The 13,419-nt window shown below is 43.3% G+C and overlaps 2 protein-coding genes across 5 annotated transcripts; one reads left to right on the top strand and one right to left on the bottom strand.

Moving 5' to 3' along the window:
- Positions 1-216: 216 nt before the first annotated feature.
- On the top strand, positions 217-7,713 carry LOC124342601. Of its 3 annotated transcripts, XM_046795633.1 has the most exons (10): positions 217-467; positions 2,112-3,564; positions 3,641-4,657; positions 4,741-5,262; positions 5,333-5,680; positions 5,749-5,917; positions 6,002-6,375; positions 6,433-6,573; positions 6,645-7,433; positions 7,535-7,713. In XM_046795633.1, the coding sequence occupies exons 3-9, from the start codon at positions 4,322-4,324 to the stop codon at positions 7,179-7,181; spliced, it is 2,427 nt and encodes an 808-aa protein (XP_046651589.1). In that variant the 5' UTR covers positions 217-467; positions 2,112-3,564; positions 3,641-4,321; the 3' UTR covers positions 7,182-7,433; positions 7,535-7,713. The 3 variants fall into 3 exon arrangements, with proteins under 3 accessions (XP_046651589.1, XP_046651590.1, XP_046651592.1); XM_046795634.1 differs by having other exon boundaries at positions 3,338-4,657; XM_046795636.1 differs by having other exon boundaries at positions 2,112-4,657; positions 7,541-7,713.
- LOC124342591 (transient receptor potential cation channel subfamily V member 5-like) lies at positions 7,202-13,355 on the bottom strand. 2 transcript variants are annotated; one of them, XM_046795619.1, is made up of 19 exons: positions 12,410-13,355; positions 11,484-11,560; positions 11,200-11,378; positions 11,045-11,126; positions 10,799-10,975; positions 10,538-10,727; positions 10,313-10,466; positions 10,103-10,253; positions 9,914-10,017; positions 9,766-9,848; positions 9,297-9,693; positions 9,088-9,219; positions 8,874-9,025; positions 8,612-8,721; positions 8,028-8,191; positions 7,898-7,960; positions 7,773-7,826; positions 7,575-7,700; positions 7,202-7,484 (listed from the first exon to the last, which is right to left on the bottom strand). In XM_046795619.1, the coding sequence occupies exons 1-19, from the start codon at positions 12,445-12,447 to the stop codon at positions 7,293-7,295; spliced, it is 2,625 nt and encodes an 874-aa protein (XP_046651575.1). In that variant the 5' UTR covers positions 12,448-13,355; the 3' UTR covers positions 7,202-7,292. The 2 variants fall into 2 exon arrangements, with proteins under 2 accessions (XP_046651575.1, XP_046651576.1); XM_046795620.1 differs by lacking the exons at positions 7,773-7,826; positions 7,898-7,960; positions 8,028-8,191; positions 8,612-8,721 and having other exon boundaries at positions 7,575-7,713; positions 8,871-9,025.
- Positions 13,356-13,419: the final 64 nt, after the last annotated feature.

The raw sequence follows: 13,419 nt of genomic DNA, 5'->3' as shown, positions 1-13,419 counted from the left end.
AGGCTATAGAGTATGTTTTTTATTACACAGAATACCTAGTATATTTATAGGTAACAATCAAAATGCATCTGTTTCTATCCGAAAGAAAAAAAGAAAGCCGCCCTCTTCACTTTCGCTGGCCTTCAGCAGTTAGTTCTGCATGGATGCACTTGTGCACTGCACTGCACGTCTATTATTAATCTTTCTCTTTTTATTTTCACTATATGAAGGCCTACTGACCTACTGCGTCCCCCAGAACGGCGATGGATATATATATAATGTAGGACCTCCATAAAGCGAAACCGAACTGGCAAATGTATACGGCTGTCATCTTTCTTTCGCTGCCAGCGGGTCCGAGAGTGAAAGTCTGACATCATTGACACGGTCCGCAGTCCGCATTGCCGCCACTTCAAACGATGGAACGTTTTTGGCGCTGCCCTTTTTCTTTTGCTACATCTCTCCTCACGACAAATTCTATAAATAGTCAGGTAAGGCTCAATTCAATTATTCACGCTCCGACGGAATTATATAAATAATCGGTCGTTATTCTTTGATCTAACCCGATTGTTACGTAGACGATTGAAACCGAATGGCCAAAGCCAATTTTTTGAATGGGGGGGGGGGGGAAAGATCTCTCGTTATTATTGATCGCCGTCTCGTTTCGGCCTAGCCAACCCGAAATGCGATCCGCACTGCAACGAACACTCTCACCCCTCCTCGCCCCGAAAGAGAAATGGAGTCATATCCATTTGAAATGCAACTCTTTTCAGATTGTTTCCATTTCGGAAGAGAAAAAACATCTCCGTCTTGTGTCCCTCTCGTGTCTTTTGTTGGCCCCTCTCCTCTCCTCTCTAGTTGAAATGAGCCAGTTGAAGGAAGAGTCGGGTAATGTACACTATAACTCTATACCGTAGTGTGTCTACTATATGCTTCTAGATATATATATATGAGGAAAGGGGAGAATGAGAGTATAGCAGTATAGTCTTCTTCTTCTTCTATTTGAACGGCCCTGCTGCTGCAATGATGACGAAGAAGAAGCAGAAGAAGAAGAAGAAGACGAAGAAAGAGAGCCATTTCCATAAATCGTTGTGTGTGGTTAGGAGAAAGAGTCTTGTGGGGGTGGGAGAGAGAGGAGCCATGCAGCTCAACATCCATGGGCCGGTTGTGCTGTGTGTATGGGTCGCACGGGAGCGTTTGGCAAACGCCATGGCTCGTAAATCGCTCCCATTATTCCCTTTTTTCTCTCTTTCTCTCTTTCTACTTCCATTCTCGTCTTCGTCGTCGTCTTCTTGCCACTTATATTTATATCTATTTGTTGGTAAAGGAACACCACACGAATATATTTATACTCGACCCAAACAGCGCACACACACACAGAAAGACAGAGTGAGACTCACGCAACGACGCCGAGCTCTACTGCCCTACGCGTACGACTGTGGGGCATGAAAGTTCGTCAAAGGGACACAATCATCTGTGATGGGTTTCGACAATAAGCACATGCCAGCCGACATAATCATCCAGCAGCGCCCATCCGCTTCTTCCATCCCCCCTTTCAGCTTGCCGAGTACACACAACGGGAAAAAGTTGGAAACAGATTGTGTAATAGCCAACGCGGCCCTTGTATGTCTTTCACCTGCTTCTATTTTGCTTTCCCCCCGGTGTGTGTGTGTGTGTGTGTGTGTGGCAGTTTCAAGTGTTTTCATCCAGCAACCTTTTTTGACGACGGCCAGAAATGAGCCCAAAAGGTTTTTCCCGCTGTGTGTGTGTTGTGTACGAACGACCCGAACCCGTAAATCCCACGAAATTGGTGGTTTAGGATCGTTGCCGTTTGCTGGTCTGAATTATGAGAAGAACCGTCAGAGGTCATTCATTTCCACTGTCTAATAATAGAGAAAGAGAAAAGAAGAAGAAGAAGACTCGGGTTGGAAAGAAAAGCGTCGGGAAAAGGGCCGACGCACAAATATATTTGTACCGACTATACGCACACAATATGTGATAGGAGGACGGAATCAATTTCCATCCTCCCTCCGTCCAAGACACCACGATGAGAATAATTCATCCATTCTTTTCCCCCCCCCCCCCTCTCTCTATAGTATTTTTTGGGTTGATGGATTTCTTCTTATTGTTTGTAGTTGTTCGATGGCCATCGAGGAAAAATGAGGAACGTGTCGGCCGATGAAGGAGCTGATGATGAAGCCGATCACTATGCCAGGAATGCCCGGGCATAGTTCGAGATCCAATGAAAAATCCACCCGCTCTTGATGGGGTTGATTATTATTATTTGTTTTTTAAAGCCTAGTAGGTATATATATAAGTTGTCAAATCATTTGAGTATTGCTTGGTTTTAGTTACACTTATCTTAATGGGAGTTTTCTGGGTGTTCAATGTCCGTGATCGTATAGGCCGGTCTGGGTGGTGGCCATTATCATCGGTCATTGACCAAATAGACACAAAACACCGTGAACCAATGATACTCTCTCTCTCTCTCGCTTGTGCTTTAGTTGGTTGCATAACGTTTTGGCTTTGATCCATGCCGTAACTAACGAGCCGCTCTCTCCCGGGCCGTGGGTCTTTATTCCGTTCCACCCAGTCCCGTTTTGATATTTAATCTAGTGTGCGCAATAACAGTTTCCCCCCCACCAAAAGCTCATCGGGCGACCGATTAAGATTAGAGTTGAAAGCAAATTTCATTTCTCCCCTTTAACGAACCGTACGGCGATGCTGGCCCTCGACAAAAAATCAAAAAATGTCAGAGAAAATGTAACAACATGATGGACTGTGATGACAAACGGATGGTTGAAATGAAACGTCGGAACTCGGAATGGTTCCCCTATTACACGAAACAACAACGTCAAAGAACACGATCAGTTTCCAGGATTATATTTTGCGCATACAAACAAAAAACAAAGCAAAAACAAACCGAAAGCGACGGTCCGACCGAATAACCGACGGGGCTCCGTGTAGTAAATCGCCACCATTCCTCAAAAATCTCTGAGAAACACATTTTGTTTGGAGAACGGAACGCGAAAAACGCGACCTGGGATTTTTTTTTTTTGTTTTTGTTTTCCTACTTTCGAAAAGAGAAGCTTCTTCTCTAGGAGAGAGACGGCCGGGCCGGCCAGCCGCTCGCGTAGCTCGTAAATCTATATACAAAAGATACACGCACAACAGCCAAAAGGAAGTTATTGCTCCGTCATCTCGTGAATGCCGACACTTATCCGCGCAATGTGTCGTCACAGTTATTGTTATGACGTATGTGTAATGTGAAATGACGAGGTGTCCCCCCTCTTGTATACCATCGTCGTCATTGTGTGTGTTTGTCAAGGAAATATTTGTGTTTTACTTTTTTTTTTTGCAGAGTTACTCCATCGATGATGAAACTATTTTTCTGGGTGGCCTATACAATCAACCCCGAAGTTGCGAGCCTTCAACACTCGGCAAAGAGAGAGAAATTCGAATAATTCAGCGCGGGTAGTTTGAATTGTTATTTTATTTATTCGTTGGGGCTTGGAATGATTATGAATGTTCGGGTCGTCGTCAATGCATCAGCATGCTCTTTTCACGTGGCTCCTGCTTGTCTGATTGGTAATAAAAATAAGCTGGAAATAGTGACGACGCTTATTCTCCCGAGCGCAGCTCAGCATCATCGTTGTTTGTGCAGTTTTTAGAAACTTCAACGAAGGGTTGTGGATGGAGACGTGGGGCTCATCTTTGGTGACGTCTATGAGCTCCCCGTGCTGATTTAGCAGTTCAAAGTCGGCGGTTTCCTGGCTCGTCGCACTGGAAATATATGTTTTTCGTCCATCCATTTGCCTTGGAAGGGGTCATTGGAACTTTCCCGTCCGCAGAAAAAAGTGAAAAGTTGAATCGACTTCGTCACATGTCAGTTGGCTCGTAGCCCAATTTGTGTAAGGATGTATATCATAATTCTCTCTACATATTTATTTTTTAGTCAAAGACCGTGAACCGCAAGGTAATTTGTGTATACTTTTTATTACATCGCACGGGTGATTAGTTTTAACGAGGTTTTTTCTCTTGATTTTCGTTCGCTTTTGAGTTTGAAAAAGCGACGCCATCTAGCTTCGGAAATATGTACTACGTAAAAAGTTTTACAGCAGTCGACAAGTATCAGTCTTAAATTTTTTCGAATCTGTAGAAATGCAACTCGTGTTGACAGTCGAGGATGTATTCTATAATCCAGTGGATGAATGGTTTTCCATCAGTCTTTAACAGTATTTTGTTTTGTTTTCTTGTCTGCAGAATTTAATTTAAGTTATCTGCATTCTACAAAGTCTAGTATTGTAAGAAGGAAATTGTACAATTGTTGTGATGAGTTAAGGAAATGGAAAATGATCCTGGGTATTTCACTGCAACGCTACCTGAATCTTCCTCTGAAATTGATGGAGAATTGACCATTCTAGTGGACAAAGATGGGGAGATGGTGCTTGATATTACTCAGACGCTGTCAAATTTTGTTGACCAAAATCAAGAAGGCAGCCTAGTGATTATCACAACTGATGAATCCAGTTCTCAACTCGACAATTCATCCATTACTTGTAATGTGTCACAAGAAAATGCATGTGACAATTCTTTTCAGTTGCAAAATACTAGTGGTTTTGTCGATGATTCACATCTATCCATCCCTCAAGTGCCTACAGTGGTTTCAGACCTCAATAAAGTAATGCTACTCTAATATCAGTACTGTGAAAGTTGTTATCGTTTATTTTTTCTATGACTTAAATCTTCCATTTTTCTTTACAGGACCAAGCACAATTTTTTCTACCGAGCAATACATCAGATGTAAGCAACTATGTATCTCCAGTATACATCACAGGAGAAGGGCAAACACTATTTCTTATGGAATCTTCATTGCAAGGAGCCTCTAGTCAAGTCATTACAATCGATTCACAGACGAATTTCTCGGACGGAAACCATGGTTGTGATATCACCAGTAGTAAAATTCGCCGACTTCTTCCGAAACTGCCCATCAGTAATTCCACAGACGCCCAACCAAATACTCCCGCTGCTCTTGGTCAGAAGAAGCGTCATAAAAATATCTCAACGTTAAACTACGAAATCTGCCCCATGAATCCTGATGTGGTCGTCACAACGGGTGATGGGCCTACGGCGCAAAAGTTTTTTGTATGCGACAAGTGCCCCACAAAAGAACCTATGAAATTTGCACGTTTCGAAGAGCTTTCTCGCCACTACGGCAAGATACATCATTTGCGGCTCGTGAAAAACGCATCTGTGTATTGCAAAGAAGAAAACTGTCGCTTCAAAGTACAAGCTTGATTTGTTATTAAAGCTTTGTGTTGAGTGGAGAAGTAATTTAGTTTCTTTGATACTTTAGTCTTGGAGAGTTGACGATCTCAGAAAGCACTTGACCATGGTCCACGGATTCCAAATGGATAGTCAAATTCACAACTTTACGTCGATGGAAGAATTCATGGCATGGAAAACTTCCGAAGAGAAATCCTCGGCTAGTAAATTCAATCGGTCATCAGGAGATCAGCAAATCAGGCGATCAGACAATCAAAAAGTTTCGGTGTACATTTACTATGCTTGCAATCGCTCCGGAACAAAGCGGATTAGAGCCTGTAAAGAGAGCGGCCAAAAGAAAAAATCTAATAATAGGCCAGACAGTATCAAGATGAACGGAACCTGCACAGCTTCAATTCGCCTTATTCACGATAAAGTGGTATGTTCAGTTTCGGGATCACATTTTAAATTGATTGACGCTGATTACTGACATGTTTATCACTCTAGTTAAATCGAATCTCGTGCGACTATTGCCCAACGCACTACGGTCACGATATCAAGGAGCCACATCGACAGAATCTGAGCAAACAGGAGAAGGATTGGATATTAGAGTTGCTGCGTCGAGGTTGGAACTCGGACGAAATCGTGAAAACCTTACGAAACGGCACCATAACCGGTTAGTTCTCGATCTGTAGACACATCAGTCATTCAATCTGTCTTGTTCGAACGAGTTTCAGCTTTGACATTTTACGCGCTTCAGGAACCAGTATACGAATGATGAGTGTGACACGGCAGGACGTGTTTAACGTTTGCCGATCTCACGGTGTCGCGAACTTTGAGCGTCGCGATCCAGACGACAAGAGCAGCGTGAAATTGTGGGTGGATGAGCTGCGGTCCAAATCGTCTGTTCTTATCTGGAATCCAGAAGACAATGTTCTTCTTTTGGCCGTGATGAACGAGAATCAAACGGTACTCGCCCGAATTCATTCTCGCATCGTTTACGTTACTGACATTTCCTTCACCTGGGACCGCCATCACCGCCTGATTGCGCTAAGTGCTTTGTCTACAATAGATGACGAGGCGTATTTGCTCGCTTACGCCATAACAGATCAGGATGGACTGGAAGCCTTGCAGGTTAAAATTGTTGTTCTTTCATTTTTGACACAACGATTAATTTGCTTTAATTATTAGGCCGTTTTCGCTGCAGTTCAAGCGAAATTGGGGCAAACGTTCCAACCAGAATTCGTCTTTTCTCAAGATCCGTCAAGAGTAGCTGACGCCTGGATACCTGGAACGGATAGCTTTCCGATCTTTCTTTGTCCGCCGTGGAATGTAATAATCTAGATTGATCGCACATATTCCTACGAACCTTTTTTTTTAACATTCAGGAATTACATTTTCAGGTGGAAAAAGAATGGGATGAAGGCCGAGTCAAGTACATAGATAATGATCTGAAGCGAGAAGCCGTTAAGAAGAGTTTAGACATTTTGCTGGCTGAAAGCGATCCCTCGAAATTTTCTACTTTCCTTCAGCTCGTCAACGGCATGTTGAATGCAGATGAAAGTCTGCATCAATTTTCGCAGTTTTTCGTCACGAGCTACGCCCAGCAAGCTGCCCACTGGTCGAGGTTTCATCCACTACCAGACTGCTCCTCGCTTCAACGGCTAAATGTCGAGTTGGAACTGATAGCTCGTCGGTGTAGAGCGCTCAAACGCTTGGACAAGTGTATATACTCTCTCGAATTCCTGTCCTCCAACCAGCCTTATCAACCAATGACGGAATTCCGCTGCAGCTCCACCCAAAAAGAATCACAAGAAGTATGCAATCTACGCCGCGCAATCGCTGAACAAATGAAAACCCTAGAGCGTGTCGCTCATGAATGTGATAACCTGGATGCCCTGAAGAGAATCAATGGGGCCATCAGACAAGCTTTGGAGTAAACATTGTTTCGTCAGAGAAGTGGAATTGTTTGTATATTCTTTGAAAACTTTTTCTACGGTTGATTTTTTTGAAACAAAAAAGCGGAACAACAACAAAAACAACAAAAAACTTTAAAATTGGTTTTTCGTAATTGATAAATTGACGTTTTGAGTGATTACGGGAGTAGCCGAGCATTTGCTGCCATTGGTGCCAGCCTTCGCTGCCGCTTGGGCTTCTGCCAACTTTGCCGCTCTCCGTGCAATGCTTCGCTTGTGAGTATTTCTTATGTCATCCAATTCCTTCATCTCTTCCATATCTTCATCCTGTTTCATTAGGAGGGAAAAAGATACAGTATATATGGGGGTTATTTCAGTTACAGATATTCTCGTGACTTCCGGCCGGCTTGTGTTTACCGATTGTTGTTGTCGAAGCATGAACGCCCTTCTCCCATCCACCATCGGCTGCGAGTAGAGGACCATATTTTCCAATCGGGATTTAGGATCAACACCTCTCTCCACGACGAGGACAATGCGAGCCCACTGGAACGTACAAGTAATTGAAATTAGTTAGTAGCTTACAACTTTCCAGTTTAATCTTGGATGCCTTATTACCTGTCGTTGCCATTCGTTACGCGTTTCGGCGATTTTTGTATAAGTGTTACCCATCTAGTTTGGCAGAATTTCAGCACATATTATTATAGTTAGTTTTCTAAATAGGTTTGTGTCAAATTTTTTACCATAGCGATCAACATGTTAATCAGCAAAATTCCGACAATTGCCATGTAAACGACGAAAAGAATCTAATTAGAGAGAAAACAGTTTTGATTAAGCTACTTTGAAGGAAGTGTAAATATTAGTCGATAGTACCTTTGCTACAGTTTCATGTTCCGTCCGTGCAAAAGCTTCGTAGGTACTTCCAAAATTATAGAGTGACATGAGAAACATCATCATCACTGAGTCGACCGGAGTTGGCATGGGATTTTCGGCGTGCTCACGGTTGTTCGGATGAGTGAGAAACACGATGTAGTACGCTGAGGAAAGAAAAAACAGCGATTACATTTCCATAAATGAACATTGGATCGTCATAAAAAAAACCAAGTCCGAATTTTATGCGTTTAGCCTTGATCGCAACGCATATGTAGCGCTGCCTTGAAATGGGGCCAGACACCTGTGTGTTTTGAATTAACAACTACTTGGGGTGATTGGTCTTGCATTCTCTTTTTTTTTTTCGCAATCCCGGATCATCTGACATGTTAGCCAATTATACGGATTGAAATACGTCGAGAAGAAAGTATTCGTATGAATTAGCCAACGTTTTTTCTTTTTTCTTTTTCTTTTTGTGTCTGATTCCAATCAACCAGTCAATCTGATAACTCAAAATTGGCTCTTTGATTGTAGTTGTTACATTGGTTTGGTCATGCGCAACCTCCCAACTTGGGAGAGCTGTTTACCTTGAGAGAAACCCATGACGAATACCACGTAAATGGTGACGAAACGCAGCAAGTCTCCCATAATCATTCGGTAAATCATGACGACGAAAGGCCCAACTTTCTTAAAACCTCTTTGATTTCATAATCGCACCGAAATATCAAAGAAATTGAATTAAAGTTTTAATATTGGAATAATTTTCTAATGATTTGTGCTGTTCTTTGTCATGCAATGTCTCTAACCTGCTTCTCTGTAACCCATTCTTTAATTATATGTTTTACGTACCTGCAGAAGAAAAGGAAGTACGGAGCTGTCGATAACATGACGAGCACGGCGACGATGTCTTCCTCGGCTCTCAGACAGAACCAGCGCAAGAAGACCATGGCGATGACGAACATGCAAGAAATCAGAAAGAGGACTCTCGACGGAGCAGTGGCCTACACAAGTAATGAAAATGTTTAAGGACCACCATCTTTTTTAATGGTAAGTTGGAACTTACTAGATTCTCAAAGAACATTTTCCTGCCGAGAAAGCGAGCTTCTCGAGCTGCTGCGCCAAGGTACAAGGCTACACCAATCAAGACGCCAATTTCTCCGCCCATCCTAGCATAGCCTTGTATCGTAGAATCGTACTTTTTCAGGGGAAAAAAAAAACAGAATGAATTAATACCATCCATCAAATAAGAGGCGTAATATAATTCGTTATTACGTGTTGTAAAATGCACGCGTCCTCCACATTGTATCTGTGTCTATCTCTGGGTGATACCGAGGATGCCATTGAGATTTTGGTAGGTCGAGGACTGGGACTAGTGATTGGAATGGTAGTTTCTATGCGGGTTGTTGTCATTGGCTCGGTGACCGTACTGTTCAAATCGTCGTAGGCCGTCGAATCAATTGTGTCATTTTCGGTTGGCCAGTTTGTAGTACTCGACAGTGGCATCTCTGTTGACGAAAAGGGCGATGAGGGCCAAGTCATGTCGGTGGTTGTGTAACTTTGCGTTGTAGTCATTTCTTCTCTCAAACGAACGGGAGGACTCGGGCGAACCGTGAAGCAGATTAACGAGATTACAAAGTACAAGGCGAAAAGCAAGAAGCAGCGATAAAACCTGTTTGATCCCACCCATGATTACTGATTAGTGATTTTCTATTCATTGATTTCGATGTAGGTGTACGCTCACCGGAATTTGATGAAAGTGTTCCACTTTGCGTGAAGAAGGTCGATGACGACATCATCCATCAGCTCTAAATGGGCTTCTGAATCCTACATGAAAACCGGACGGATATGGATAAGGTAAGAACAACTTCTGAAACTTTCTAATTGTATACTCCGAAAACGACGAGATTGAGGACCGAGTCTTTGTCAATGCCCCCAGTAGCACCATCGATCGTGTCCAGCTGGGGAAGGGCATAAGCACTGCATGTGACGTTACCTAGAAAGAAGAAAAAATAGACCCAAGGTTTATTTATTTTTAACGGTCAACGTCCGGTATGTAGTTCGCGTGATGTAATCCTTACCCAATTGCCAGTAGACTTCTTTTTGAATTTTGAGGATGTGAAAGAACATGTCGCGGCGAGCTAATTTAGCGGCCAGAGTCAGCGGAGTGAGACCCAATCGGTTGCGGATGTTCAACAGGGAACCCAATTCGTGCGCCATGTCAAACATTGCCTGTATATCCGCACACTTTTGTCAAAACTGGATTTGCAGAATGTTTGAAATTGTATTACCGTCTTGTCATAAATGACAAGCATGTGGAGTACGGTATTGCCATTAGTATCTTGGCCGTTGGGATCCGCGCCTTTGGCCAGCACCAGTCGATAGCATTCCTCTTGGCCGAGACAAGCGGCAAACGCGAGCGGATATTCACCCCAGTAGACGTAACTAAAGAATTTGAATCCTGGGTCAACAACTGCATTTTGTCTCCATAGTTCTCCATCGTCGTAGTCATTTACCCGTCGTAATTAGTAACTGCGTCGTTCAGAACGACTTCTGAAGTGAGACTGTCGTAGCGACTGGCTTTCTGATCTTCTGGACTCATGAAATTACCACAGCAACGATCCTGGTAATTGACTCCGTTGTCCAGTAAATATTTAACCATGGCAGGGTCTTCGTTAACAATTGCGATGTGAAGTACGTTCTCGCCTTGTTTGGGTGCGATTAAAACGTTATCGATCGTTGCGTGTTAAGTAGACAATAACAGAATTGATACAGACCGTAGTACTCTTCGTCGAGGTAGATGTCGACAATCAGTTTCGGGTAGAATTTGAGAAGCCTTTTCGCCAAATCTGCGTGAATGGATGTAGCCGACAGCATGCACAGATGCATAACAGTCTCTCCGACACCGCCCCGCTGGTCTAAATCCCAGCAAACTTCCCGATAATGCGTCGGATCTAGATTTTCACGAATTTTCCCTACTGTAATTTCTTATTTTTAAAGCAAAAGTTTGGTTTTTGTCATACCTTTATCGTTGGAGAAGTTATCCGCTACGTATTTTTCAATGTCGAATTTGTAGGGATCTTCGACTTCTTTGAGACAGGGTAACTATTAGATCGTGCAACGAGGCCGGAGTGAATATAGAATAGTCGGTAATATAATTTAATGAGAAAAGATTTACCAATTTGGTTTTGGCTCGACCCCTGTTTCTCAGCAAGACGAGATGTGCGATGTGAACCATTTTACCTAGGCCTTTGTTGTAGAGACAGGGCTCCACCATTTCTACTATAGTCTTGTCGACTTCAGTAAAATCTTTGGTCTTAGAGGCCTTCTTCATCAATTCAATCAAGAGCCCACCCCCTGTAGATGGATTGTTCCGGCGAAAAACATAAAACCAGCAGCAGTAATAAAAGATGATTAAGTAGACAGGCATAACAAACGAATAAAGGTGTCGGAAGACATTACCTTTGAGATCGACCAGTTTGTAGCAGATTGATGATGCGGCACCCTCTGCCTGCTTTTTAATGCCGCTCGTCACATTGCTTGACGCATTACCCATGTTGACGATTTGATTCCAAGTCGACGCACCCCGAAATGAGAAAATAAATCAATTGACTGTTTTAATGGATAACTTGCACAGCGGGGCAACTAATACATAAGCCGAGAAACTAGGTGAGGCTAGCAGCACAAGAGCTATTTAATCAACTACTTGGCTGTTAGTTTGTTGCACTGTTCGAGAGAACTCTTGGGCTATAATAAGTCTCGGTTGAATGTCGTTGTCGACGTCGTCGTCGTTGCGCTATCGACTCAACTGTGTGTCGAGTGTCCATGGAAACCAGTACAGCCAGCGCGGGCTCCAAAGTGTTGTGAGGAAACATCGAATGGTCTCAAGTGCCAGGCCACGACGACAACGACGTAAAACAGCTGGGAGAGAATGCAACAGAACTTGTCACTACTATGTCGTACGTGCCTGGCACCGTTTGAACTTGGGCACATGAGGGATTATATAGCTCTTCCGCTTAAATGCCACGGCGCCCCTGTCCGTGCCGCCCTCCAACCTGCCCCCTCCTGTCCACCCCGCTTGATGCTTCCCCCCCACTCTAGTCATATTTCATCGCAGGTTATTGCCTCGAGTGCAAATAGTTACCGGGAGACGGCACAGAAGTTTGTCCCGACGCTCCACCAATTCTTTTTTTTTTTTTCTTTTTCAATAGAACCTGATGCGTTTTTCCACCCTGCGCATTTATCGCTCGACTGATTACTTTTTGTCGCCCGCCCACGCCAGCGATACAAAATAGTCTAACACTAATACAACTAAAACGCGCTTGAATTGGATTAAAATAAGATTGAAAGTTAATTTGGAATTTGATTTTTTTTTAAAGATAACTTACACAGCGGTGATTTCGTTGCTGTTGCTGAAGAACTTCATCTCTTATCGGTCGTCGGGAGATCCTAAACGGGGATCGAACTTGTTGGTCGACGCTGCTTAGATTGAAAAGTGCGCGTAACATTGGAAAGCCATCGCTAGTATCTTTTTTTGTGAAGATTCCCTCGCGGTATCGCGGTTGGCGACCAACAACTTTCAGCTGTACATAATGGGGCACAAGCACGCACAAAGTCTTTAGCTCACAATCGATTGAATAGTAGCGAAAATAGTCGGCTCTTGATGGGGTTGTTTTTAGGATTAAAGCGAAAAACAAGCGAATCGCACGCCCGTCTCGATGGTGTTGAGGTAACCGACTCGACACCGAGTGCCGGGTGTTGTAGCGGGGTAAATATACTTGAGCCTATCAGCGCGTAGCTGCCACTCCGGCGGTGGCGAAAAGGGGGTGGGCGGGATGATGGAAGGATCAAACATGGGTCGGGAGGTGTTTGGACTTGAGTTTCCACCGGAAGAAAAGTCAACAAAGGAATCCAGTGCTATGCAATCCCTTTGCTTACAGTCATTTCAAGTTGTTGACGTCACTACAGTTCCATTTTAAAATACTTAACTTGCGTAGGTTTAAAATAGATCGATGTTTGTTGGTTTTATTTAAAACGAAATTACGTCACTTTGTTGTTTTACTCGCAACGGGTTAAAAAATATTCTGACGTCGTGTAACCTTTGTTCGTGATTCCCTTCGGCATTTTATAGCGTCGGATCGAAATGTCTGAAAATTGTTGAAAGGAAATATAGCACGTGAAAACGGTTGGACGCCGTCTGAACGATTATTGTGCAGATCAAACGTATCTAAAAAGAAAATGACTGCCAGCACGAGATAGTCATTATTCTTTTGTCGAGGTGCCAGCAAGAATAATGATGGCCAATAACAAGCGAAAAATAATAAAGCGAAAGCGACAACAAAAGAAAAAAGACCAATTCAATAACCAACCAGTCACAGAACATTGTGCGCTTTTTGAA

The sequence above is a fragment of the Daphnia pulicaria genome, chromosome 6 (assembly GCF_021234035.1).
Source record: "Daphnia pulicaria isolate SC F1-1A chromosome 6, SC_F0-13Bv2, whole genome shotgun sequence".
NCBI classification, from domain to species: domain Eukaryota; kingdom Metazoa; phylum Arthropoda; class Branchiopoda; order Diplostraca; family Daphniidae; genus Daphnia; species Daphnia pulicaria.
The sequence above is the reverse complement of the archived record's forward strand: the minus strand, read 5'-3'. Positions and strand labels throughout refer to the sequence as shown.

What these genes read in the sequence shown, in the direction of transcription:
- LOC124342601 (XM_046795634.1), top strand. Translation starts at nt 4,322, where the DNA reads ATGGAAAATGATCCTGGGTATTTCACTGCAACGCTACCTGAATCTTCC. An exon ending in TGGTTTCAGACCTCAATAAA is followed by an intron (nt 4,658 to 4,740) that starts GTAATGCTACTC and finishes TTTTCTTTACAG; the next exon opens with GACCAAGCACAATTTTTTCT. An exon ending in AAGAAAACTGTCGCTTCAAA is followed by an intron (nt 5,263 to 5,332) that starts GTACAAGCTTGA and finishes TTGATACTTTAG; the next exon opens with TCTTGGAGAGTTGACGATCT.
- LOC124342591 (XM_046795619.1), bottom strand. Translation starts at nt 12,447, where the DNA reads ATGAAGTTCTTCAGCAACAGCAACGAAATCACCGCTGT. An exon ending in TAACTTCTCCAACGATAAAG is followed by an intron (nt 10,976 to 11,044) that starts GTATGACAAAAA and finishes GTGAAAATCTAG; the next exon opens with ATCCGACGCATTATCGGGAA. An exon ending in AAATGTTCTTTGAGAATCTA is followed by an intron (nt 9,026 to 9,087) that starts GTAAGTTCCAAC and finishes TTACTTGTGTAG; the next exon opens with GCCACTGCTCCGTCGAGAGT.